The sequence below is a fragment of the Pavona decussata genome, unplaced genomic scaffold, assembly GCF_977016875.1.
Source record: "Pavona decussata unplaced genomic scaffold, jaPavDecu1.1 SCAFFOLD_179, whole genome shotgun sequence".
Lineage (NCBI taxonomy): Eukaryota > Metazoa > Cnidaria > Anthozoa > Scleractinia > Agariciidae > Pavona > Pavona decussata.
In genome coordinates this window covers 275,599-302,736 of record NW_028145589.1, presented here as the reverse complement: position 1 = coordinate 302,736, position 27,138 = coordinate 275,599, and the positions used below count along the sequence as shown (strand labels likewise).

At 37.7% G+C, this 27,138-nt stretch overlaps 2 protein-coding genes across 2 annotated transcripts; one reads left to right on the top strand and one right to left on the bottom strand.

The window, feature by feature from the left end:
- Nucleotides 1-2,287: 2,287 nt before the first annotated feature.
- Nucleotides 2,288-12,328, bottom strand: LOC146463280 (protein kinase C-binding protein NELL1-like). The gene is made up of 9 exons (XM_085084616.1): nt 12,271-12,328; nt 11,391-11,688; nt 7,381-7,675; nt 6,094-6,147; nt 5,624-5,731; nt 4,731-4,847; nt 4,319-4,424; nt 3,207-3,415; nt 2,288-2,595 (listed from the first exon to the last, which is right to left on the bottom strand). The coding sequence occupies exons 1-9, from the start codon at nt 12,326-12,328 to the stop codon at nt 2,512-2,514; spliced, it is 1,329 nt and encodes a 442-aa protein (XP_084940742.1). The 3' UTR covers nt 2,288-2,511.
- Nucleotides 12,329-18,317: 5,989 nt separating this feature from the next.
- Nucleotides 18,318-27,121, top strand: LOC146463279 (uncharacterized). Its single transcript, XM_085084524.1, has 6 exons — nt 18,318-18,767; nt 19,355-19,979; nt 20,688-21,217; nt 21,344-21,439; nt 23,944-24,210; nt 25,225-27,121. The coding sequence occupies exons 2-6, from the start codon at nt 19,537-19,539 to the stop codon at nt 25,524-25,526; spliced, it is 1,638 nt and encodes a 545-aa protein (XP_084940650.1). The 5' UTR covers nt 18,318-18,767; nt 19,355-19,536; the 3' UTR covers nt 25,527-27,121.
- The last annotated feature ends 17 nt before the right edge of the window (nt 27,122-27,138 follow it).

Sequence of the window (27,138 nt, the reverse complement as noted above, 5' to 3'; positions counted from 1 at the left end):
ATGTATAGTTATTACACGGTTCAAATCCTATCCTTACAACGATAAAAAGAGAGGCTATACTGCCACCAGACGCACTGAAATGAGCCATACCAAGCCTAAACTAAATGCCACAAACGGCATAAGAAGGACAGTCGCTAAACAGAAACGTAACAACAAGAGGTCAAAATGACCTTTGAGATCAATTACAGCACATGCGACAGTTAAACACATGGCTTTGTTTTAGTGTCTATCGCGCAAATCTTCCAAATCATATATGGCATTTAATAAGAAAAAAAATCCAGCGCTAAAAAAAACTTACAGGGAACACCGCTCTTTTCATAGAGAAAAGGGTGTTCTCTGGAAGGCATACCCGTGAGGGCAAAACTCTTATTTAGGCTTAACACGCACATGAGAGTCGTAAAGGCCTGTCAACCCATTATGCCATTTGCACATTTTGTCACGCAATACCACCCATCAGTTACAAACTTGAAACAAATACTAATGGAAAACTGACATTTAATAGAACGACAACCATTGCTCAGAGAAATTTATAAGGAACCTCCTCTAATTTCATACAAAAGAGGTAGGTCTCTCAAGGATATACTCGTGAGAGCAAAACTCTAAAAACGGCTAAAACACGCACGTAAGAGTCGCGCAGGCCTGTCACTATTTATAAAATACTGAATCAAGTGCTTACTTGAAACTAACTTAGATTGTAGTGTGAAGAATAAGCAAGAAAAATCTAAAGTGAAAGTTCACGTTTGAATCCTACACTTACGGTCAGATATTTAATTGTATCAATCATAAAACAGGCCGAGTTATGTCAATACAAAGTAAGACTTAAGCGAAAAGGCCACAGATTAAATCGATATAAATAGAAAACGTATAATCAGGTAGGTTCTTGATATAAACTAATGGCATATTAAATATGATTAGAAATTTGGCTAACAGTAGCAAGTAAATCTGAACATACTGTTCTATTAAGCTTACTCCTGGCTTTCATCGCTGCTTTCAACTACCCTCACACAACTGGACGTCGTGGGCAGTTTTCCTCTTTGTATTCGGATTTTCTTGTTCTTCTACGAATTCAATCAGTTTTTTGTCTGTGATCTCGACAAATCTGCTTGTGGTTGACTCCATTTTAGAATAAACTTAACTTCGACTCGCGAAAAGACCAACTCAAAAACTCCCGAAAGACCAAACGACAGCCAAACGGGGGAAAACGGGAAACCACAGGTGCTTGACAGCGCGCGAAAATACTGCGAGCTGATTGGTCAAAAATGATATCACACATGTGTGGATAAAAATAATATCGCCACGGGTGGGATAGCGTTTTTATCGATTTGCTACCACTCGGTATACCACTAAATTTTATATCAACCGGAAATATTCATCGATTTGTATTGGTAAAGGGAAGTGGATGTGGTTTACTCAGAAAAAAAAAAAACGGTAACGAGTAGCTGCAAGTAGCTGTTTGTCCAAGTCATGGGCTTCTGTCCAAGTACTAAGTAAATTGTATGTCATCATCCCATTTGACTGGCGTTTTATTTCTGAAACCGCACCTTGTTCCCATCGATACTTCCCCAAGAAATCGTGACAATTTTATATCAACCGGAAATATTTATCGATTTGAGTATTTTATTGGTAAAGGGAAGTGAGTGTGGTTTACGCCGAAAAAAAAAAACAACAATAATAATAATAATAATAATAATAATAATAATAATAATAATAATAATAATAATAATAATAATAATAATAATAATAATAACGAACACCAGTAGAGACAATAATAATAATAATAATAATAATAATAATAATAATAACAAGTTAAAGTAGAAAAAAGAACTATTTTTAATAGTTTTAAAAAACCTATTTACAATTTATTTCGATTAAAATAGAGACTACTTTCAAGCATATTTTTTTTAAAGATAGATAAAAAATAAGCTTTGGCAATCCAAATCAAAAGCTACTGAGCAGTAATTTCCTCTGTTGTTGTTTATTATGCTATACAAGGTGGTTCTAACTTTTGAGTCTGGATGAAATCCTGAAGTGTGACCCTTAGGAAAGCTACTGAGCAGTACTTTCCTGTGGTACTTGTTGTTATGCTGTGCGAAGTGGTTCCAACTTGAGTCTGGATGAAATCCTTTAGAGTGACATTCAGATAACATTTTAAGAACAAACAGTCTCGAAGAGGAAAAGATTTGCACAGTCACATATTAGGTAAAAAAATTAACCAGTAAAAAGTTAACACAATAAAGGTAATGATACATGTGACAAAACACACGATGTTTAGAAATCTCAGTGTGGGTCTCGATTACTAAAATGAGTTTATTTTGCTTAAAAAAATTCATCTATTTATAGATGCGAGGTAATGTATTATAAAAATCTACACATTTGCCCATTCGTTACCTATGCTTATACGGTGCCTTAATATTCATTTTTGTACAAATGCAGCTTAAATTGTTGATTACCAAATTGTTTCTAAAACATTGGTGAAGAATGAGTTGTTCTTGATGGTTGCTATGGATGGCTTCATTCCTTGCACATATTTTTACATTTCATTTCAGCACCAACACAGATGCACCACTCGCAGGATGTTATCTTTTTTTCCAAAGGCTGTTAGAAATAAAGAAAGCAGAATTTTTATCAGTGCAAACCGAGGACAAAAGAACAAGCTGTTGGATTGGAATTCATTAAAATGGAGGGATTTGGAGACTCGCTGAGTATCCTGAAGCAATCCGAAAGGATTTGATTAGTAGCTTTTCTCATCACATACAGCAAAGATTTATATTTTTATCCCATTCACATTATTTTCTTTCCAGCCTTTGCAAAGATTAATCGGGCCGATTTGACAAAGAAAATATGTTACAGATTTTTTTTTACTCCGGCCGATTTTCACTCTGGATTTTCACTCCGCGTTATACCAACAGAAAAAGAAATAGGCCGACATTATAACGTGTAAATTGGCCGATAAGAATGAACCTTTTAAAATATGTACGTGTTAAGCTACTGTGACCTGACGGGAATTTTTTCAAAGGAGGTTTTTCCAAAGAAGATTTTTGCCGAAGGATTCTTTCAACGAAGCTCTTTTTTTGCGAGGACGATTTTATTTACCGTGCTGACGGAATTTTTTCCTTGGAGAATATTTTTCAGTTCGAGGAAACGTTTTGTCTTCGGGATAATTTTTCGCAAAGGAGATTGTTATCGGAGAACTCTACCTTACGTACCTCATATCTCGTTCCTTGGTACATACAGGGGCAGCCGACAGTCGACCCACATTGTCCGTGTTCGTTCAACACTTGCCCGTCTGCGCAGAAACATCCCTCGGTACATGACTGGCACGTCTTTCCCTGCTGCAAGAAGCTAATATAGTTGTCACACGTCGTATTGCAACCGCATGCTTTGTAAACTTTTCCTGTCCCCAGACATTGGTCCTCTGCAAAAGTAAACAATCAGGAATTTAAGTAATTATGAGGAGTGAAAATGGTGTTAATAAAAATTATACCAGCTACAATGTTGGACAAATGAAATGAAAAATTAACACCACCCCTGCCCCCCATTTCAATGATGGAAAAACGGCGTGTTTTGCTTTGCGCACGAATTCATCACTGATATTGGGGGGAGGGGCCAGTTAATTTCCAGTTTTGTTCTTTCCAAGATTGTAAGTATGTGTAATATAGGGTGCCTTGCTGATTACTCAACTAATTTCATGAAATAAAGGCTTTAACTACTGTCAACAAAAATTAAGAAATTTTGTGTCTTTATCCAAGAACCCTAAAATCCCAATTCGCTTGACGATGTAGTCATTAACTCAAGTTCTATTTTGACATTTTAAGAAATCTCTCAACACTCAAATCGTCGATGGCTATGAACAGTATTAAATCCGTCCAGTTTATAGTTTCTTTGATGTCTCCTCGCCACTTCTTTTTTACATTTTGGTTTACGTAATTGCATGTCCCGTGTTGTAACAGTTCGAAGTTCGAGTGCTTTACGGTGGCCAATATACCCGGCTTTAGTTATGAACTCTGTTGATAAACCAACTATTCGTAATAACTTCCCACCAACACAGCACCGCAGTTGCTTTAGAGCAGAGTAATTACTTTGGTCAGTTTTGGTTTCGCCGACACTCAATTGAAAACCGCTTTTTCAAAGTAAACATACCACTGAAACGTGTGCGCCATAGCTTGATATTACTAGTTTGTTTTACTCGTCATTGAAATAAAAATTAAATTTGTTTTGTTCAGTTTCAAGTAACTGGTGCTGGTAGACAAACTCAGCTGCGTTATAGATCGCAACGACTTCACTTCAAACTGAAAAACTTCCAGTTGAAAATACAAACCTTTGCAAACTTTGCAGCATTGTCCCTCCGGGATGACGAGATCACCGGATTTTCCAAAACAATCAGGTGTTGGGCAAAAAGGTGGAGAACAAATCGATTTGCCTTCCTAAAACAACAAAGAAAGAAGCAACCAAAAATTAGAACAGCAAAATAGAAAACCGCTTAACTGGAGTGAATTGGCGCTTCTTAAATCAAGCAAATTTTTTCTGAACACTGAGGATTTTTTTTTATATGGAAGCAGTTTTCATTTTTATTTAATAACAAAGAATCACAGCTGGTGAATAATAATCAAGTTTGAGAAATTTAGAGTCTTCGCACGGAAACATCCAAATTGTTTTCACACACGAGAGAGGGAATCTGACTGAGACGGAGCCGCCGAGGAAACAGGTTCTAACATGTTACTTTTACACACCTCACAACGACATGTCAGGCAGCTGTCATTGGATAATTTCCAAGTGTCTCCGTGAATATATGTCTTGCCATCATCATTGCACACTGCGCATGTGTGAGTGCAAATAACTTGTCCCCACTGAATAAATAAAACAGTAAAATGAAAAGAGATAAACCTAGTAATTGCCGTAAAACCAAGCCAAGTGAATCCATTACATGTAGCTGATGGTAATAAATGTGAATCTAATGTACCAATTAGAAGAGACCGCAGCTGAAATAACTCCTGCAAGCCAATGAACAAATCAAAGCGGACAATAGAACAACCTGCGCCAGCCAATTATAAATAAATAAATAAATAAATAAATAAATAAATAATAATAATAATAATAATAATAATAATAATAATAATAATAATAATAAATAAATAAATAAATAATTAAATAAATAAATAAATAAATAAATAAAGTTGCCCGCGTAAAAGTAGGAAAGTGCGCCAATTATTGTGGTGTTTAAAGCGGACAAAAGCCGAACATTATTGCAGAGGAGGCTGGGGAAAGTTAAGAAAGATTGCTGGTAAACACGAAAGCATTACGCTACATTGAACGCTATTTTTTCGCCAGCTATCAATACATTCGCCAAGAAAAGGTATAAATTTAACAAGTTTCTCGTACTGTTTCAATGTTCAGTTGGCTTTTCAGCTGTTTAAACGTTTCATAAATCAATCGAAACGACGAACAAAAGACAATCGCACACACAGTCTGCATGTAAACCTTAAAATCAAAGGAATCAAAACGGTACCACAGAAATTTTCTGTAATTTAACGGCCATGTCGGTTATTGCTTAGAGAGTCCTTAGAGTTTTCTTTTCTCTCTGAGCCAAAAAAGCCGCACAGTGTCATTAAGTTCGCATTCCTACCTTGCAGTCACAAATCGTACACTTGTCCTTATTCCAGCGGCTCCCATCTTCATATCTGAGCCCTTCCATCACACATTGCTTTTTTCCAACAACATCTTCACACTGACACTATAAGAGAAAAGATTTACAGACTATGTAAATCAAAATCTTTAGCATGTCACAGCTTAAGTGGCCGCTTTTAGCCCAGACTCATTCACAAAAGCCGGCATTTGAAATTGGTGCAAACTTGACGCATAGTATTTCACTTATTTACATGACGCAAAGTGTTTCAGTTCTTTTAAGAACGGAAAATCACCACCGTAAAAGCTCGCTCCGATAAATAAAACGGTAAAATACAAAACAAAACAACATTTATCTACAGTGCTTCGCAACAGCGTTCACTTGAGTGGATAGTTGCACTTTAAGATTCCATCCGCGTGCTAAAAAGTAACAGCAATGGTACATTCTTTACTCTTTTTGTGACCACTTACTGTTTGGAAGGAAGAACAATTATCCAAACGAAACTTGACGTCTTGAAGAGGTCCCTGAAAATAAGAAAATATAACATTCTTATTTGCTCTACAACTCTGTCGGTGAAAACGATGTGCGTGAAAGGAATTATAAGCCGTGATTACAAAATCGCCAATAGTGACTATCTCTTTACAACACCACAACTTGTTCAGTTTTCTTAGAACATAAAAGGTCGTGAAATAAGAGTATACAATTGTATATTAAAGTGCTGGTTTTTTTTCATAACTAGAGGCAGATAATTCCACGATAGTCACCACTACCCAACGGGAACGTTAAAGCAAATGTTTCAATGTTGTTCCTATATTCCCAAATCAGTTCATGGCCTTTTAAAAGGCAAATGTGTGGAAGCTAACACACTTTGATCTGTGCTGAAAATTTAAATTACCGAACATTTAAGGGGACTGAATCTTATTACCCAAATTTACGAGCTACTTTTAACTTTCCAAAAATGCTAGCTAGCAAAAACAAAAACCAAAAACCAAAAAAACAAAAAAACAAAAAACAAAACAAAAGAGATCATTTTTTCAGCTTTGCAAAAGTTTGAGGTGAGTTAAAGAAAACGCTAGTTTTTGTTAAAATTTAAGAGGAATTTCATTTTTATAGGCGGCTAATGTCTTCCCAAACAGAAATTCCACAGTAACGAACCATTCAGTTCATCTGAACAGTAGAGAACAACAGGAGAAGCAACAGAAGAAGAACAGCGTTCTCGTTTGGTAGCAGTGGTTGGTAGGACTGTCTTCGAATGGATAAAAATGCCGTATAAGGTATACACTCTGAATACAAGCTGAATATTCTTATTTTTCTACCGATGTTAGGCTGAAGATATTTTTTTGAATATTCTTAGGTTATCGAAATAGGGTATGACATTTCTGTTTTGGAATGTATTGGGGTATCAATTATAAGTGTTTGGTATCCAGATCTGTATCGAGCTGTCATTAGCATCGAACAATTGGCCAGTGCAGGTTTTTATCCTTTTATTGGCTAGTTTTGCCATTTAGAGAAAGGAAGAATGTTATTCGGTTTAGTTAAAAACATATAATTGTATTGCATTTACAAATTTTCAACACAAAATACATTCTTTTCAAAATCTCAGCCTCGGGTTTATTCTTAAAATATTCTTAAAATTTCGCAAATTTCAGCCTCGATATTCTTACAAAAAAAGAGTGTATTGAAAGGAGCAGCCCCGCCTCTCTTAGTTTTGTAGCCATACATGGGAAAAGATTGCGTGACAGATAAAAACAGCTAACCTCGAATCTCTGGGTAATGCTGGCAGTATCCTCCGGACCGATCTCAAAAATTTGCGCCAGGCGAAGTTGTGCACCAGCAGGGAATGAATCAAACCCGCCAAAGGGATGGAGATATACCCTCTTATTATCTAGGAAAATTCTGATGAGTGACTCGGTGTCTTGAAATCGCACGGCGATATTGTGCCAGTTTGTGTAGTTGAAATTTCTATCACTGGAAGCTTTGTAACTGATTTGTGAGCCAGCTCGATCTTGAACTGTTACATCAATTTCCAGGCGATTGACTTTGGGATTACCACTAAACATAAAGGGGATAAAAATGCAACAAATGTTTACACTGTTTTAAAACTGGTTTAAAACGTATTAAAATATAAGAAAACACAAACATAATGATTCAATTTGTTTAAAATGACGTGCTACATGGATTGAAAAGAATTAAAGGGGCTTCGTAACTCTATTGAAATTGAAAACAAAGCTTTTCCTTTTTTCTAACACAAAACTATGTTCCTCGGTCGAGCATTACGAGGAAAATATGAAGCGCTTTAATACGCGGGAAGAGCTAATTTTTTCAAGTTGTAATCCATTTTCACCTTAGTGTAGTTCTTAGTTTCGGAAATTAGAAGGCCCAGTAGGTTTCGTGACTCTAGCTCAAATATATCCATTTGAGAAGAAATTATTTATCGCCTAATATAGGAAAGGCTTTTAATATCTTGGATTAAAAAAGGAACAACAAAAAAATCAATTTGACGTACATTCCTTACTATTTAGAGGCCACTTGTTATCCAGTAGCGTGGAAGGTCTATTTTAAATGTAGTCGGGCATGAAGGGAACTCAAGCTGGGAAACATGATCAGATTTTATTACATCAAGCTTTTGCAGATTGTAGGCTAATGCGCACGCTGGGTGTCGGCACGAAAACCGAACAAAATCGGTGTTTTATTCACAGGGCACCGCGGCTGATTTCGGATCTTTGGAATCATTGAAAGGAGGAACTTTTCAAGGGATCCGTTTTTCTGTTCCAAGCGGAATGACAACGTTCAGTTTACTAGCAAATTCTAATTCCGCACGAAACGTATCTGTTTAGAATGTGAAAACGGGAGCTGAAGGATCGTGAAAGGGTCTATATATTCGGTCGATTTATATACTCATTCGATTGCCACTGAAAGAGCTAACCGACCTAAATGTTATCAAATTTTGGATACATTTAGAAAACCAGCCAGAAAACAGTATTGCCAAACAGTGCTTATGATACACATATCAACACATATGGCAGACAAAAACCAGATGAGCCTTATGCAAAAGTTAATGACCTCTGAAAAAAATCAAACCTAAATGCATTAAACTTAAATGAGAACAACACATTAATTTATCTCTCAGGTCAGACTAACGCTTAATAAAGAATCGAATCAACATCAATTAAATTTGATGAAACAAAACAAGAAATGGAAGTTTTACTCCATGTCAGTCAATGTCCAAATGTTGCAGCCAGAAAGGAACTTGGTAGATTGTCGTTAAAACTGACTACAACAACAACAACAACAATTTATTCAGTATTCCCATATATATACATGGTATTACTTATGTAATAAGGCTGGCTTACGTTAAATAATTATGTCTAATAATTAAGCTAGCATTGATTGTCGATTCAGCATTGAATCATAAATATAAGCAGCAATGGTTCTACAAACAAAAGGATCAACGTTATTAAAAAGAAACATGATTTTTGAGATATTGTCAAGATCATTAAAATTTCGATATTTGTCATTTATTTCATCAAAATATTTCTTACGTGTATCATGATAATGTTCGCAAGAGAATAGAAAATGCGATTCGTCTTCAATTTGATTGGAATTACAGAGATAGCAGGTTCTCAAATTTTCAGGTGTCTTGTTGTGCCGGCCAGTTTCAATTCGCAGATTGTGATTTCCAAGACGAAATGTATTGATTTGTTTTTTGTGACGTACATTTTTTATCGAATCCAAGGAGTCAGTTTTGTGGCAATCTTGTTTAAAGATAGAGTAGAATTTAAGTTTTTTATTTAGGTTTAGTAAATTAAGTTGATGATTAGTTGAAGTTTTATTAACACTTAGTCGAATACGTTCAGTGAAGTTGTGAATGTTTAAATTTGAAATGGTTAAATTGGAAAGATTACACAGAGAGTTGACTCTTTGCATAATGCTCAGTTGGTTTTTGTCGGTCATTTCTTTAGATAGGTAAAGGCATTGTTTGGTAATGTTATCTTCTGGTAGACTTTCCAGGTGTAACCAAAATTTAATAATATTTATGTCAATTTTTGCTTTTAATGATAATCTTCCAAGTTCATTTCTACATGCTACATTTGGGCATTGTTTATTGACTCCTAAAAAAAGTTTACAGAAATAAACATGAGTTCGTTCGATTATATCTTTTTCCCATGTGTTATAGTCGTTTTTGTCATAGACTCCCCAAACTTCTGAACCATACATGAGGATAGGGAGGAATAAAGAATCAAATATTTTGTTCACAACATCAATTGGTAATTTTGAGAAGTTGAGGAAACGGCGTGTTGACATTTCCATTTTCAAATCTTGGCTTCATCTGCAAACTTTGCCAGATAATAATATTGCAAAACAATGTCTACATTTTTCCAAAGAGATGGCTGATAAATTCCAGTCTGGATTAATACAGAAAATTCAAATTTTATGCAACAAATATAATTCGAGTTCTTTGGTTTTAAATAAAAGTAACAGTAAAGCGTTTACCGCCCACATCAATCAAAATATGTGGAAAACTTCAATTAATCACCAACTCTTACTTCTTAAAACTAACAGAAAACTTGTTTTTTACAACACTTTTAAAACAGACACCAAAAAAGCTGTATTTTTAGACTTTATAAAAAATCCTCTTCACGGAACTGCTGTTAATAAATTTCGCTTGGGGAACCATCGGTTACGCATTGAAACAGGAAGGCACACTGTCCCCAAGACTCCCGAAAATTTGAGAGTTTGTTCGTTGTGTCAATCTAACGAAATTGAAAATGAATCTCATGTTTTATTCTCTTGTATAGTTTATAATAATTTCCGTTCGAAATTTTTTGACGACGTCAGTAAAAATATAACTCTTTTAAAGACTTAGACGTCAACTCAAAAATTTTGTTTCTTTTTAATAGTGTGTCTATACTATTAAAAAAAAAAACAAAATTTTTGCATTTGCAGATCAGTTGCTGCTTTCATTTTCGATATTATGAAGTTTAGATACAAAAGGTTATTTCCTAAGTAAATCGTACTAAAACTTGTAATTTTATACATTTGAATAACTAACTTAGGTAATGCCATGTATAGATATGGAAATACCTGAATAAATTGTTGTTGTTGTTGTTGTTGTTGTTTAAAACTGACTCTCACAAAGCTGATTTCTTGAACCCAATAAACAATCCCTCTCACAAGAAAATGATAAATAAATTTCGTCTCGGAAATCATCGATTACGGATTGAAACTGGCACATTCAATACCCAAAACCCCAGAAAATCTCAGAATTTGCCTTTTCTGCCACTTAAATGAAGTTGAAAATGAATTGCACTTTATACTCCATTGCCACCTTTACGATAATTTACGTTCAAAGTTTTTTGAAGGCATAGTAAGAAAATATCCTCATTTCAATGATTTTGACGATAATTCTAAAATTATTTTTCTTTTTAACAATGTTGATCCTACTATTTGAAGACTTACAGCTGCTTATATCCATTCATGTAATAAGTGTATGGATTATAGACAGACTTTAATTATTTAATTTAGTGAGAAACCCTTTTGTAATTTTAGGTAATGCCATGTACTCATGTGGGAATGCCAAATAAATTGTTGTTGCAGTTGTTATATTCATATTTCCGAGTGAAATTAAGCTCAGTTACTCTGCAGACAAATTCTAACACTTAAAAAATCCTACGGTTGGATTTGTCCACGATGAAGGGTGAAAACTAGCGTGATAAATGACAAAGAAATATGATAATACAGTGTAATAACAAACCGGGAAACTAACCGTATTGTCAAGTCGAAAAACTCCTCACTGCCGTCCCCGGAAGAAATTGAAACAATCGTGTTTTGGTATCCGTGGCTAGCGTCAAGCTTGGCCCAAGCCGATAGCCAAAAATCATGGCTATTGTGAATGACCTTGTTAGCGTCGTCATATGCTTTCTGATTTGCGATGAGATCTTTTGTTTGATCGGTGAAATGAAAGGCGGCACTTTTCCTATGTTGTCCTGTGGTCGATGTTACGCCTTTGTGTTGACCGCTTAACAAACCCACTTCCTTGAATAAGAGGATTTCTTTGACGAGACCTGTGAGCAAAACAACATATTTCAAATGTTCGACGCTTAGATTATGAACATAATACAAAGTTTAAAGTCCATACTACTGTGTCGAGAAGAGAGATTTATGTTGACAACTAACGATTTTTAAATTTCAGCAAATTCATGCACCGCCGTCATACTTAACCCTCTTCCAAAAATCGCAAACGTGAAGAGAGTCGCAAAATGTATATAAATACACATAATAAAAAAAATACATAATAATGCATAATAATACATAATAATACATAAAAATACATAATAATGCATAGGTTGTGCGGAAATCTTGCCAAGCGGGAGTCTTTTCGTATCGTTTTCATAATTTGAAATTCGAATAAAAGTTTCGTTCACCAGTTATTTGACTTCTCGTTCATAGCAAGCCAAGAAATGTTGGCACAAGAACGGTGCGCAATACCGAATGCGGACGGCGCACGCAGTTTTTACTGAAAACTCTCTCGTGACCTCATTAGGTAAATCAGTAGCCCCAATTTCTCTCTTTTCTTGGTTGTTTAAACCAATAATGTCCTTTTCCAAAGTTAACAACAATAAGACAATAGCCTTTTTTTGCATTACCCTCCAACTTCAAACAGAGCGCGAGAGCGATTCTGGCAACATAAATGTTTATAGACATGATAACGATAAGTTAAGTGTTTTATCATATTTACTATCGAAAGCTGTAAAACTGTGGAAAGAGACTGTGCAGTAAATCTGACCTCGTCGAAACAAAATACATTTTACGTTTCAACGCTGAAAAAATCTTACACTCGCCACTTGCAAATGTCCCTTCTGTAAAGAAAAATAACAGAATTGCTGCTTAAAACATGTCACGGATCCGAGCCATATCGTCCGTCGTTGGATTAGCTCTGAATATTTATCCTGGGTAAACTGTCCCAAATAGAGATATGTCGAGGTATGTCGTATCGACTGTCGAGCAAGTCAATAACAGCCGTATTTCAAGGTTTCATCGAACGGGGTGCGGCGCACCCTTGTGACCTTTTAGTGGGGACGTGATTACCAATTTTGGAAAGATTTGGGATTTAGCAAGTTGTGCTCTCACAACCGGAAAAGGAAGCTAAACGCAAAGAAAGAAAAACGTGTCAAACCGTGATGTGCTGGTGGAATGAGACATGTGGACGTGACATTATAGCGAGTGAATTAACGGGCTCCCAAACTGAGCAGAATAAAAAGGCGATACCTTGTATCAGTAAAAACCAGTAATAAAATGTGTTTGCAGGGGCCACCGCGACAAAATAAAGGTACCGGATCCTGTAGTGAAGGATCTAATCAGCAAAAAAATTGTAAAGCAAATAATCTAAAAAAAGGCTGACTAGATTTCACGGTCAGGGAAGTATATTATCCAATATTTCGAAACTCGGCACGGCCTTTCTTCTTCAGGGTATGTTTGAGACTAACCCTGTGGCAAGATACAGTTACAATAGATACCTGAAAAACATAGGCTAAAGTTACATAAAAAAAACGTTACAATTTGAAGTTTGAAAATACAACTGGTAAATAGGTATAAGCAGAATAGCTAACGTTACATCGTGGAAGACGAAAAACAAAATACGTTTTTTTTAATTTTTTAATTTTTTTTTTATTTTTTTATTTAAAGCAAATTTTATTTACAGGGTACAACTTTTACACAACACACAGTAGTAATACGTAAACTACACTTACATTACATTACATTACATTACTAACGTTACATCGTGGAAGACGAAAAACAAAATACGTTACAATGAGTTTTTTACATAATTTAGAAAGATGAAAGACGGGAAAAATGTTCATGTCTCATCTCCTCTATTGACATCTGTCAATGAGGTATACCTCTCTAACTTTGCGTACACTGTCACGATTAGATTTGAGTTCGAGAGGAATTAGTAGCATGCCAGAAGCGTTATGGTCATTAGAAAGAAAATGTTCTGAGACTGTGGTGGGTTTGGAACTGTTTGTTTGTTTGTCAACTGGTCTACGGTGTTCGTTAAAACGGTCTTTTAAGGGCCCTAGTCAGCCACACCTTTGTTTTTGTTTATATGCGAGAGTTTGGCTATTATATTTAATTCGCAGCGTGTCGAAATGGACGAAATCACTGTGAAACTACTAAAGATAACGAAACACACTTTCAGGAACACAACTTACAGTAAAGCAATAAGATTCACCATGCAATATCAATAATTGCGATGGCATCGAAAATGGCGGAGGCTGACTAGGATCCTTTAAGTCGTCGTTTTGTTTCTCTTATGTATTCAGTTTGTGGCAGCGGTTGCAGTGTACCATGTAAATAACGTTTATATGATGAGTAATATGTCTGGTTTCGCCAGTAGAATGAAATGTGTAACTGGTACGTCCGTCTGTTGTGTAGTTGCAAGTTAAACAGTTGTCTACACATCGAAAAGATCCATGGGGTGGGTTGTTTTGTGTGGGAATACGTAGTTTGGCGCTAACTAGTAAGTCACTAAGGTTGTTGGTCCGTCGGAAGGCAACAAGAGGTGTGGCTTTGAAAATGTTAGTGCATCGGGTCTAGAATGCAATGGTCTACTGGAATTCTCCCAGGGGGCATATAATCCTAAAATCGATAATAAAATTCTTCTCGATCCCAACACGTATTTTAACTGTTAATCGTGACATATTGTCAATCATATTAACAATCTTGGCGATATTCTGTGTCAATTTAAGTGTCGTAATAAATTGTACGTCATCATCACATTTGACTGCGTTTTATTTCTAAAACTGCACCTTGTTCCCATCGACACTTTCCCCAGAAATCGTGACAATTTTTTTATCAACCGGAAATATTTATTGATTTGTATTGGTAAAGGGAAGTGGATGTGGTTTACTCAGAAAAAAAAAAAACGGTAACGAGTACCTGCAAGTAGCGGTTAGTCCAAGTCATGGGCTTCTGTCCAAGTACAGTAGAAGCAAAGCTTGAAAATAGCCCATCTAATGGAGTGTCCCAATGAGAAATCTAAGAAGCTCAGTTTTATATGCGCGTTGAGGCTGATTTTGATCCAGATTTTAAGAACGTTAAAAGAACACACCCAAGCTGAGACTAACAGAGAGCATTTTTATTTAGTTATGCACCCGTTTTTGCAGCGAGCTAAAACACGTAGTGACAATTAAAGAGGTACTGAATAGAGCAACTGAATCAAAAGTGACCCTGAAACGAGTGGATACGCGGCTACACAGATACAAAGTGTGTGTGTTCTTTTGGTGGTTTGGCGTGGTTGCCAATCGACAAAAGAAAAAACGTCCAGTTCTTCTTCCAAGAACCTCCGCAATTTTTTTTCCTCGTGTCGTGTTGTTGCCGAATGAAACTTGATACATGTGAACGATTTTGGTTGTCTGGCACGTGACCTAAATCTTCCCTCTTTCAGCTTGGTAATATTCCTTTCTACGTTCAAACGAGGCCTTCTCTCACCTTTTATATCAGAAGAAGCTTTCAGTCTTACTAAAGTTGCTATTTTGGCTTTATCCAAGTGAACGTAAATATAGAAATACATCGCGTTGCGTTCATTGTTGCTATGCATTAGCAAATTTTCAGTGTTTACAGTTGTCGAATTTCATCCGCTAGTTGCGAGGACATGTGTTTGTTCACACAAGATCGCCCAGTTGTCACGTTTCATCAATAAAAATAGATAAACAGACATAAAGCTTTCCTAAATAAAAGAATTATTCAGACAGGTCTTTTTATAGGCCTAAGCATAACAAGTTTCGCCGCGAGACGACTTGCGAGCGATTTGAAGTCAGTCAGTTGAAGCGAATTTATCGGAGCACGTTTTTCAAACATTTTGCAAGAACAGTTGTTCGGAATACGAAAAATTGGTCTATTACAATAGTATTTCAATACAAATTTACAATTAAAGACATGAAACCTGTTATTATTTGTGTGTTGTATTCCTAGAAGCACTCGAACATTACCAAGGTTGATTTGAGATCCGCCCGCTCATGATAAAACCACAAATTGAAGAACAATATCTTCGCCGTTAATGCTTGATTTCTGCTGTTGAAATTGTCAAGCATTCCTTAGAAGTTCCTCTTTCGATTTACCGTTTCGAAAAGGTATGTTTTCCTTCCAAAAACGCGAAATCGGAGAATTTTTAAGTTTAAGACCAGCGTCCGAGTGAAATTCCCCTACATTACGATAACTCATTCGCTGAGTATGCCAGAAAGTTAATAACCCAAATACCGACCAAGTGACAAAAACCCCACGGCCACATCGCGTTTAACACATCGCGATAACTCATTCATCGCGTGTGCGCGCATTCACGAGTTAAAAATAGAACGCGCATCTAATGGAGTGAGAAATTGCTACCAAAAGCATGCGATCCCTGTGTCGAGCACCTCGTTCTGAGATGTATACTGTAAACTGCAAGCAGTCCCTTTCTGGTCAGAGATGGAGTGCTCATAGCGCAGCGAGACTGGAGCGAGGAGAAATAAACGAGAAGAGACTCTCTCCAAGCCCCCTTCCGCTCGTTCGCTCTAGTGTTTTTTTCGCGCTCGACTATTTCGCGCGACCTCTCGACTATCTAGAAAGGGACTGCTTGCAGTCTTTGTAATACTGCGTAGACTGTCTCAATAGGAGATCTAAGATAACTTTTTTTATACGAACCTCAGTTTTATATGAACGTTGAGGCTGAAATTGACCCAGATTTTAAGACATGCTATAAGAACTGAGACTAAGAGATAAAGCATATTTTCAGTTCTGCCGACCAGTGTTTGCATGGAGCTACTCACGTAGCCCGTCATGGGGATTTTGCTATGCTTGGTTCAGCCTCGACAGCCAAATACGGACGTTCTCATATAAGAATTCTCTGATAAAATAGAGGGTATGCCCAACACTCTGCCTTTCTGTCGAGTAAGTCAACTGATAACAGCCATACTTATTTCATCGAGGTCCTAAAACTGAACCTTACTCGACAAATGACATATTAAAGTGCTCTCTGGCTTTGTTGTGGTTACTCTCTTGTTTATATAGCAGATTTACACTGGTCAAATCGATCCTGTTGATTCGTTACAAAACAAAGTACGTGACCAAACAAAGCGTCATACGATCTTAGCTACAAATGAGAAAGCCGACGCGTACCTTTTATGTTTATTTTTCGCTGAGAATGATCAATTTACGCTACAATTGCGCAGTACCTCTCATTAGACGATACGTACATAAGCGCTGGAATACCGCAGACTTCTAGATCTGTAGATCAAATTTATACACGCCATCTTGTCAGCTGTCTTGTTACATGCGAGGAGTAAAATGCACGGTAATTTTGTATCGTGTAAAAAAACATTGCCCAGCTCTCAAAAGAGAAGTGAGGATAACATGAGCCATTCATTGTATGACATATTGAATGAGATTACAGACACCTTACCCACAATGATTAAATCTCTGCGTGAAGTAGTACTTACAGTTTACTTCACTTGTGTCTTCTCATGGAAAAATCCAAAAATATCCCCCAAAATATGCTCTTTGTTTTTTATAACCTGTGAAATATTTTATTCACAAGTTCCATGATTGCTCTGCAATCCGTTTTGACTATGAAATAATATATCACGTTTGATTAAAAAATTTGAAATTGTTGTTGCACAATACTTTGTCTTTAATCTTAGAAAGGCATGGAAGAACTGATATTATATTGGTCGATAGTTTGAAAATTTTTTTGTCATTTGTCTTGAATACTACTGGAGTTAGAAACGCTATTTTAAGTTTAGTATAGGAATGATACCAATGAGGAAAAACGTGTTTCGAAATTTTTCGTATGACTTTCGGTGACATTTCATCACGTTTACGATCTTTTAACTTATTGACTTCATTTTATACTTGCAGTTTTCTGTATCTGTATCTAAAATAGCAATTGTTAACAGTTAGGTATGAAGTAAGTTTCTCTCTATTCTCTGAAATTTTTTCCAACCTCTGTAAATATAGCTACATAATCCGTGTCATCTTACTATTCATCAAATGCTATGGTTATAATTTTTTTTCTGTCCATGTACAGTTTCAAACGAAGACCTTCGGTGACTGCCATGTCTGTCAAATTCTTTGACTCTTATGACCTCTTGTAAGTGATTTTAGTTTCAAACTTCACGTGCGTTTTCGGGCGTTTGTGTGCATTAATATGTAAGTGTGTGCATTATGCATAAATTCTGTAAAGTGTATGAAAGTCAGCAGAACAGTACACAACTTACGTAAGTTTTATCTTGTAAATTAAGATTGTAAATGTGTACTTGTATATATGTATCATGTAAGTTAGACGGTTAATTTTGTAGTTATATGTAGTATGTAATATTGTAATTATGTATTCAATAAAAAAAATCAATTCTTAGAGTTTTCTGGACTGACATCTTGAACATCTTAGATTCCTGTAACACTACACTGACTTGCGGACTACAGTGTGTAGCCAGGCTTTAATTTGGCTTCCTTATCCTCCGGGATTAGAAGCATACCTGGGTCGACCTCGGAATAGACTGCAATTGTCACGATCTCTTGACTGCGAGCAATCCTTATGTCACTTCAAAATTGGGATATACGGTGCGAGAATCGAGGATGCACGCCCTCGTCGCGGCTCGTGTCACGAAAATAGCGCCATTCTCAATCCCCATTATTTTTTTAGGAAGAAGAAGTTCAATCGACTGTACATAGTGCAAGCTACACATGACTCCCCAAAATGATCTCAGTTGGCTAAATATCTACTTATATACAACTACGTGGGTACAAAGTTAGCCTCCCTCGCTGACGCTCTTTAGACTCGTCACGCAATCTTTTCTCCCAAAGATTGCGTGACGAGACAAAGCGATGGAGGTTACTGCCATGCGCCAAAGTACGGTGAAGACAGTATTGTTCCCTCCCACCTCCCCGATACTTTGGACACATCGACTCATATTACAACAAGCGAATACTACACATACATTCTGGAGAAATAAGTGAAGACGGTGAAGGACATGTAAATCTCGCTGGAGTTTTAGTGAATACCTTTACTGTGGAGATTCCCAAACTTATCAACCGCCGGCACTCACTCCTCGAGTCACTGAATGACAATCATCGAAGTGAGCGGGTACAAAGGGGCGCTGGTATTCAGGTATTTGCTGTACATGTGAATGTCTTGCTTAGTTTAAATTCCTTAAAGGTAACTTTTGAGATTTTTCATTCTTAAAAGCTGGGACTATATGGCCAATTTAGGCCGACTGCTTTTAACATTTTTGCGGGATCAATCTTGCATTGGTTTGTGACAGATTTGTTCAGTACAGAATAAGCCCAAATCTCTGTTATTATATCAGGCTAGCGGCTTACATTATACCTTAACACCTCTTATTTGTCAAACAAAACTGAAAGTCCGAAAATATTGGAAATAGAAATTATGAGGCGAAAAGCACAGTTAAAATACGGGAATGAAAAGAAATAGCATGACAATCAACAATCAACTGCATCATCAAGGTTAAGATATGAGTTCCTGTTGTCACGCTACGAACCGTGACGTGAAGGTGCCGTGACAGTCCTAGCTAACGCTGTCCTCGGCTCGCCATGCTCTCCTCCCCCCTCTCAGTGCTGTTTCTCGCAATTCTGCTATCCGTCTCAACAGATTTGACTTATAGATCAAATTCTATCTTTTTCTTTAATCTCTATTTGTCTGACTTGTCTATTATGACCTATTGTTCGTCTTTACAGTTTTTCACTGTGACGTGGACAGTGGCGTTTTGGGAGGAAGCAACAACTTACTCTAGAAACAACGGGTTTAGCCCGAGATAAGGGACAAGAAAGCTAATTACACGTCTGCGATACTTTTGCCTTATTGACATGATACCAGACCAGGTAAACCGGTAACATCTGAACATTACAAAAACTCTCAAATGGCGGAAGACATCACTACAGCAGCAGTTGAAACGGGAACAAAGGCAGTCATGGAATTGTCGCTCTCCGCGGGTGCATTTTCTCTTTCACTCAAGATTGATAACGTATGGTTAGCAGGGGCCGTTAGCGTGGGCGCATTATCGTTAGGGGCGTTTTATTTGGCTTGTAAGGGGCCGGCTGAAGAAGCTATCAGGAGAGCCTTGCAGAGAAAGATTTTCGGTGAGGAGGACCCTAAAGTTACAAAGATAACAGATGGGCATTCGGTCTTGGTTGAGGTGACTTGTAGCACAGAAACGAGCTTTTTGGTGTTCTTAGAAGATTTTGAAACGAAGACGGTTAAGTTTAGATTGGAAGAGGAATTTAAAAAGATTGGTTTCGAATCAGAACTTGATGTCATCATTAGAAATGAGGAAGAAGTGCACGAGCAAGCAAAACAGATAAGGTATGGTATAAAGACAGCTTCTCTTTTGTTAGTTTGTATTTAAACAGGTTTAGCCCGACTGACTGAAATGAAATCAAGCAGATTTGTTTTGATAAAGAAACCAAGTGGAAGGCAGGGTGGCCGAGTGGTGAGAGGCAGGGACTTGAAATTTGCAGCTGGAGGTCCCAGCTGTGAGTCCCCTCTCTGACCACTGGATTTGTTTCATGGCACTCCGCTGTTCCAATACTCTGCCACGTTTTGTAAATAGGCAACTGGTGAGCCTCCCTGCCAGTTGTGCTTTTCACGTTGAGTTGTAGCGTTTAATTGAGTCACTTACAGTGTCCCCAATTGACACATTGACACTTAAATTTAGTTATCATTGTCATTATTTAACAGACATAGCATAGTGTTGGGAAGATAACAAATACTACCCTCCCTTCCCCCCCACCCCATCCCAGGATTTGTTGTAAAAAAGTGTTTCAGATGGTTTGCAAAGAAACGAGAAAATATGTTGTTTGCTGTTAACAGAACTTTCTTTTGTGCCAGGAAAAATTCTTTAACGATCCTAACTGAATTATTGTGCAGAAACTTCGCTTGTTTCTTTCTCAAAAAGGCATATCTTAAATCAGGTCAAGGTAGCGCAATGTATTATCATTCGTAGAGAGTTCAAGTAAAAGCATACGATAGCCTTTTTTGCTATATAAATCACAGTCTTTGTATTGTTCACAGGAAGAGGTCTGGGGCACAGCTAGAATTCAATGAACAGATGACCTGGAGGGGACAATATAAAGAGCTTGCAAAAATGGTCAGCGAAATGTACGAGAAGGAAGCGCCGGAATCTCAGCTTAAAGACACACAAACCGTAGCTGGACCTGGCAAAACTCTAAACCGAGTGAAAAAGCTGAAAACATACTTCAGTGGAAGAGGGCAGCGTAGTGAAACTGAAATGCAGGGACGAGAAAATTTGAAAGCAGAGCTCGAAAGTTTAAAAGAAGCACTAAAACGAGAAATGGCGATTTCCGAGGAACTGCGCAGAACGAATGAAAGACTACAACAGGAAAGTAAGGGAGTGGTTAAGTCTACAGAGTGTAAAAAGGATGGCGAGAAAGAAACAAGAAAAGAAGAAATCAGACTCATGCAAAGAGATGTTTTGGAACTTCGCGAAAAGGTGCACGAATTGGAGAAAGAAAATGAATCCTTGCAGCAGAAGTTGAAGAAGAAAGATAAGGAACTTGAACGCTTTCAGTTTCTGGAAACAGGTGAAATATTTCACGTCTGTAACTGTGTGCTTATTCCTCTATCTTATTCCCGAGAACCAAGATAATCGGTAGTGTTTTCACGCATGCGTATAACCTAAATTCTTTAATTCTTAATTCGTTTCCTAGGTGACGTCATTCCAGAATCTCGGCCCCGGGCCTCTTCAGGGACGTCATTAGGAGCGAGCTCTGGGTACCAGTCCGAAGAAGACCCTGATGAATCCAGTACGTTCTTTGTTTCTTTTTCAGTCATATTGTATAGCGTAAAGGAGTCTTTATTCTAGAAGCAAATAATCTGCAAGGAACCGCACAACGAAAATGCTGCAAGTATACGCAGGATCTGTGAAAGATCTGACGAGAGCCAACCAGCTCGAAACAGCCGGTGTGCGACAAATGCAGACTACAGACTTGCAGACTTGCAGACTTGCAGACTTGCAGACTTGCAGACCTGCAGACCTGCAGACTTGCAGACTTGCAGACCTGCAGACTTGCAGACTCACTGATACTGGCCTTTCCAAATTCATTTTAAAAATAATATTGTGTAACCTCCGACATTTCACACCATGCGCTGTCTGCTCGGTACGCTTTTAAGGCTACTTGGCTACTTTCAGCCGGAGGACAACCGTGAAGACTTGCGCGACCTGCATACTTCCAGATTTTCGCGACTTTGGAATTTAACGAGAATCAGGCGCGTAGCTAAGGTTTCGATAGGGGTGTTCGTTTAGCCCCAAATCTTGCTAAGCGCCGGAGGCGATCTTACTAGGGGGGTCCGGGGGCATGCTCCCACGGAAATTTTTGAAAATCTAGGTTTCCAGAAACCTCATTTTCTGCATTTTGAGACCCATTTTAGACAAATCACAACTTTGTTTTACAGCAGCTTTTTAAGCTATATATATTATGTCGACGCATAAAAAAGAATGAATGTCGTGGTGAATAAAATAAATAAATTAAAATAATAATAATAATAATAATAATAATAATAATAATAATAATAATAATAATAATAATAATAATAATAATAATAATAATAATAATAATAATAATAATAATAATAATAATAATAATAATTGTTTCCACTTAAACAAGAAAGTTCAATGTACATTCCGCGCCCTGTCAAGTTCTGATAGCTATTCGATCTGCTGATAGTCATACACCAAGCTGGTAAACTGCATCATTCTCCGGTGTAGGCCTTCGAACAAATTGACTATCTCGTCAAGATTGACGGGCATATCATATTTGGTATGCATTAGAGCCAGGGCAGACAGCCTACTCTCTCCCATGGTACACCTCATGTAGTTGTTCAACCTCCACATTGCGCTTATGGAACGTTCACATTCACAAGTGAATGTTCTCAGGCGAACTTGTATGTAATTGCGCGTGAAACTCAACAAGGCTTGAACTATTAAGTTTGAAGTGAATCGCATTCAGAGAACAAACGTATCGCAAAGCATGCTTGTCTATGGCTTTTTCGGGCGGATGCGGTTTTACTGCAAAAATGGAACGTCATTAAAATTAATCTCCAAGGGTTCTTGACAATTTTTATTTTTATTGAGGATAAGACATAAGGCCTAAAGAACAGGTTTATATCTTTATTTTTCTTTGGTTGATGTATTTCGACCACAGGAACTTTATTTAAAAGTTTTTCTTCCGCTATTATTGATCTTCAAAGGGGGTTCGTTCGAACCCCTCGAACCCCCCCTCCTACGCGCCTGAGAATTATGTGCTAGTGTTGTTGGTTCCATGGAGTGTTGCTGATTCACTAGCTCGCGGCATTTAGTACGATCGAGGTGATATAATCCCTTGTGGAGGCATTTGTTGTTTACGAAATTTTGAGAGCTAAAATCTCGCACAGGGTTTTAAATTCAAACTAACTTTGGTATGGCGACCACCTGACCAACACGTCTACAAATTTTTTTGCTATTCTAACTTTGAACTCGGATATCTCGATAACCAATCAAAATATAGGAAAAGCCTTATTAATGTCTTTTGAATAACGCTGTGCAGCTAATTCGTTTTTGCCAGGCGTTCGATACCCGATAAATTCAATCCAACAGGCCTCGTTCGTCGGAGCGTTTACCCGATCCTGATATTTTAGAATGTAAAATAATCACTAAAATTGTATTTTTTCCAGAAGTTAGCCCTTATTGTGCTGTTTGCTACATAGTTTGACAACGTCTTCTCAAAACTGGCGCACATACGAATTTAATTCCTAAACGACAACCGTGAAAGTAGCCAAGTATCAAAGCGCACCAAGCGGACAGCGCATGATATGGAATGGCGGAGGTTACACAATACTATTTTTAAAATGAATTGGGAAAGGCCAGTATGTTGAGTCTGCAAGTCTGCAAGTCTGCAAGTCTGCAGTCTGCATTTGTCGCACACCGCGAAACAGCTGTTCACGGTTGCCGCATTCTGTTGATTCTCGGTTTGGTCTCTATCATGTCTCTGTCGTGTTAAGTTTTCTACGCAGTCCGATCAGCCTTGCAGAAATTTGAGTCATTTATTCTAGAGTTTTTAACCAAAACTGTTAGTTAAATCCACAACAAAGAAGGACTAACGAGTAAAGATCTGTATTCCGTTGATTAAAATGATTTATCATCAATTGCTGTTAGCTTGATAGCTAACTGCAATTTTGATTTATGTTCTTGACGACGTATTTTGTTATTCCTGGGTATATCCTTGAATGATGGCAAAATCAACTGCTTTAAATATGGCGACTAATTTCTTAGCTTTACAGATCATTCAAATGCCTCGGTCCCAGGCCATACAGGAGGGGAAAAAGTTAGTGTTGAGCTGCAGGACCCGGGCATTGCCGGACATCCGTTACCGGTGGGTTAAAGATGATATTGAAATCCCTGGGGCGAATCGCTCTGACCTGGTGTTAGAGCCCGTGCGCATGCGGGATTTTGGAAGCTACGTTTGTCGCGTGTGGGACAAGAGCGGAGCAGCGACTTCAGATTCCGCAGATATTGATGTGTTCCCAGCTCCTAACATGAGTAAGTACTTATACATCTTCGGGAGTCCAGGGAAAGATAGTCGGGACAGGGCGCAGATTTCATGGGCGAAACCGACCGCCTTCGCTGCCTGAAAACTTTACCCCGTCCTGACTATCGACCGGCTTGGGTCTTATATATGGTCGGTTACTCGTCATTCCTTAGTGCAGTTTATTCAACCTGAAACTTGTTGTTCTTGTTGTGTCAGAACAGCTTTGATCATGACAGTTCGAGGGTAAGGAGAACAGTATTCCAACCCAGAACTTTGCTGCTTTTGCAGGAAACGTGTTCGAATTTTATATATACTATCACATTTATTCCACTGTTCTTATAGTAAACCAAACAGGGTAAGGGTGGAGTTACGTTTTTAGCTATAGCCATATGGAATACATTGGAATTAGCTAACTAGCAATGTGTAGGTAGTGAATTAGTGGGTTCCGTTGGTCGGTCGGCCAGTCGATAAGCCAATCAGCCAGCCGTCTGTCAGACAGCTATCATCAATCATTCTGGCAGCCAGTCTGTCTTTCAAGTTTTCCGTCTTTCAGTAATTATTGTTCTAATTTAGTACCTTGACAGGCATATAGTTTGATTCATCATTTATCCCTTTGTTATTTACCTTAAATTTCGGATTGTACATAAGCCCCTCCAACAATAAGGGCGGCCCTCCCAAACTAGCTTGGGTAGCAAGTGTTTCTGATGGGGTTTTGTGCGTCGGTCAAAAAGCGAAAAATGCGCAAAAACCCCTAACAGAAGAGGCAACACCCTTACGATAGAAAGCTCTCTTGAATGACCATAGTGTGTTTAGTTTAACCGTTGGCTTAGTGTTCAAGCTGTTTTAACCTAATTTAAGAGTCAAACTCTTTCAATCTAGTTGTGAAATATCCTCCATTAAGCCTCTCATCGAAAACCAAGCTGTTTACGAATGCAAGCCCGTACAAATGTCCTTTAAACGCTCAGTTCTTGTATTCGTAATTTGAAGGCTTTGACGCTTTTGTTCCCCTTTGTTCGTTTCTTCAGGATTTAGAGGCTTACACGAGATTGACGCAAACACTAAACAAGCCATCATTGACTTGCTGAGCAAGAAACGCCTTCCTGGACTCGCAACATGGAAGCAGGTGGCTAGAAGGTTCGCCATGAGGGAAGCAGAAATCTCTTCATTAGAAAAGGAGAAAACTCCAGCTGGTGCCATGTTTGAGAGACTTACATGTGTGGCGCCCAATCTTACCGTCTACTATCTCTGTAAAACGTTCAAAGAGTCTGGTCTCAAGCGGATGGATGTTGTCGATCTTCTTTCAAAGCACATGGCGATATCCGCATAATTATTGTAGTTGCAGACTTGTTCCCAGTCGCTACTGAAGGAGTAAACTAGTGAAAACTGCAAATAGTGCCGCGGATATTTTAAAACAGAGCCATTAACGTTCGTCCCTTCCTCTTCAAGTGTTGCTATATGATACATAATAGCTTAAATTCCCAAAGGGGCCATTTTATTTGCAGTTTGAAAATTTGATAAAATTTTATAATCTATAGGGATTTGTATGGAAAATACTGACTAGAACGTGACTGGATAAATTTCAGATTCAAGCCTGAAAATTTTCATATTCGCGGCTAATTTCTATACCCCTTTTTTTATTCCTGATAAAATCCTTTCTCAAAAACGGAGTGTTTTATGTGTAGGGAAGGTAGTAACGTTACAAACTTTTGAAAGAGGCCAATTATAAAATCGTGAATGCCCCTCTCTTACGCAAGATATAGTAAACTACAACTACAACTTTCAATGATTTTTCTTCACGTATTTGTGGTCCACTGCATTAGTCACATTATTCATTATACTGAGATATGCAAAAAAGCATCCCAGTCACAGGGAACACGTAAGAAAGGCTTTCTTGAAATTGTTTTAAATGATTGATCAACTTTTTTTAAAACCCAACAGTTGGACTCTTTTACGGGAAAGAAGGATGGGAAACGAATCATTTATGGTCATCCACTTTATACCAAAGCCAATATTTCCTCCTGTTTCCTAACATACCATGTCATGTTTATGCTTTTAATATTTTAAACAAGAGGCATTTGAGGCAGAAGCATTAAGACAGCTCAAATTATAAAAAGACTTATTTACTCCACAACTTTCATTACAAATAATCTGACATACCTATTGCAGTCCTGCTACAAATTACAAAATACTCCTAGCTAAAAAATTTACGTACGTACATCGTTGCGTACTGGTGTAGTATAATTATGGTAGGTCAGCTACCCTTTAAAATTGTACAACAAAGCGTAGCCTAAATTGCATGGTAAATATATCAATAATACATCATATTTGAGAGCCAAGAATTTCAATAAATTTTACCTAAGTTACAGTAAAACATGCCGCAGGTGAATAAAACCTGGGCTTTATGCTCATCAATCACACGTGTGTATGTTGGATCTGTCATAAGCCTTCCATACAGTCGTGTTGTAGCGGGGTGGTATTCCCTCCCCCAACCCCCCTCCCCTCCTAAAAAACGACTGAGTGGACTGTGGCTAATCTGTCATTGGCTACGCTCGATTACCAGCCGCTGTTCGGGAAACGAGCCCACGCTCACCCCCGGAGAGGAAAGCCGGGCCCGAGGGAGCGGTGGAAATGGAGCGTAGTCATTGGCAGAAGTTAAGAAAACCAAAATATCAGCAAAAAATTAATCAAACCTTTAAGCGCGTAACAAAATAGACTTTGTCGTAAACTAGTATCTATAATGCCAATTATTATCAACTAGAATTAACTGGTATGTGATCCCAGTGGCTGATAAAAAAAATACATTTTCTTTTTCTACAATATAATTACAGCTTTTTCAAAGCTCTTATTGCGATCTATTAAAAATATGGCGTTTTCTTATTCGTGTTTGACACGACATTTTATTACTGGCCGGGTGTACTTGTATATGATCAGGGTAATGG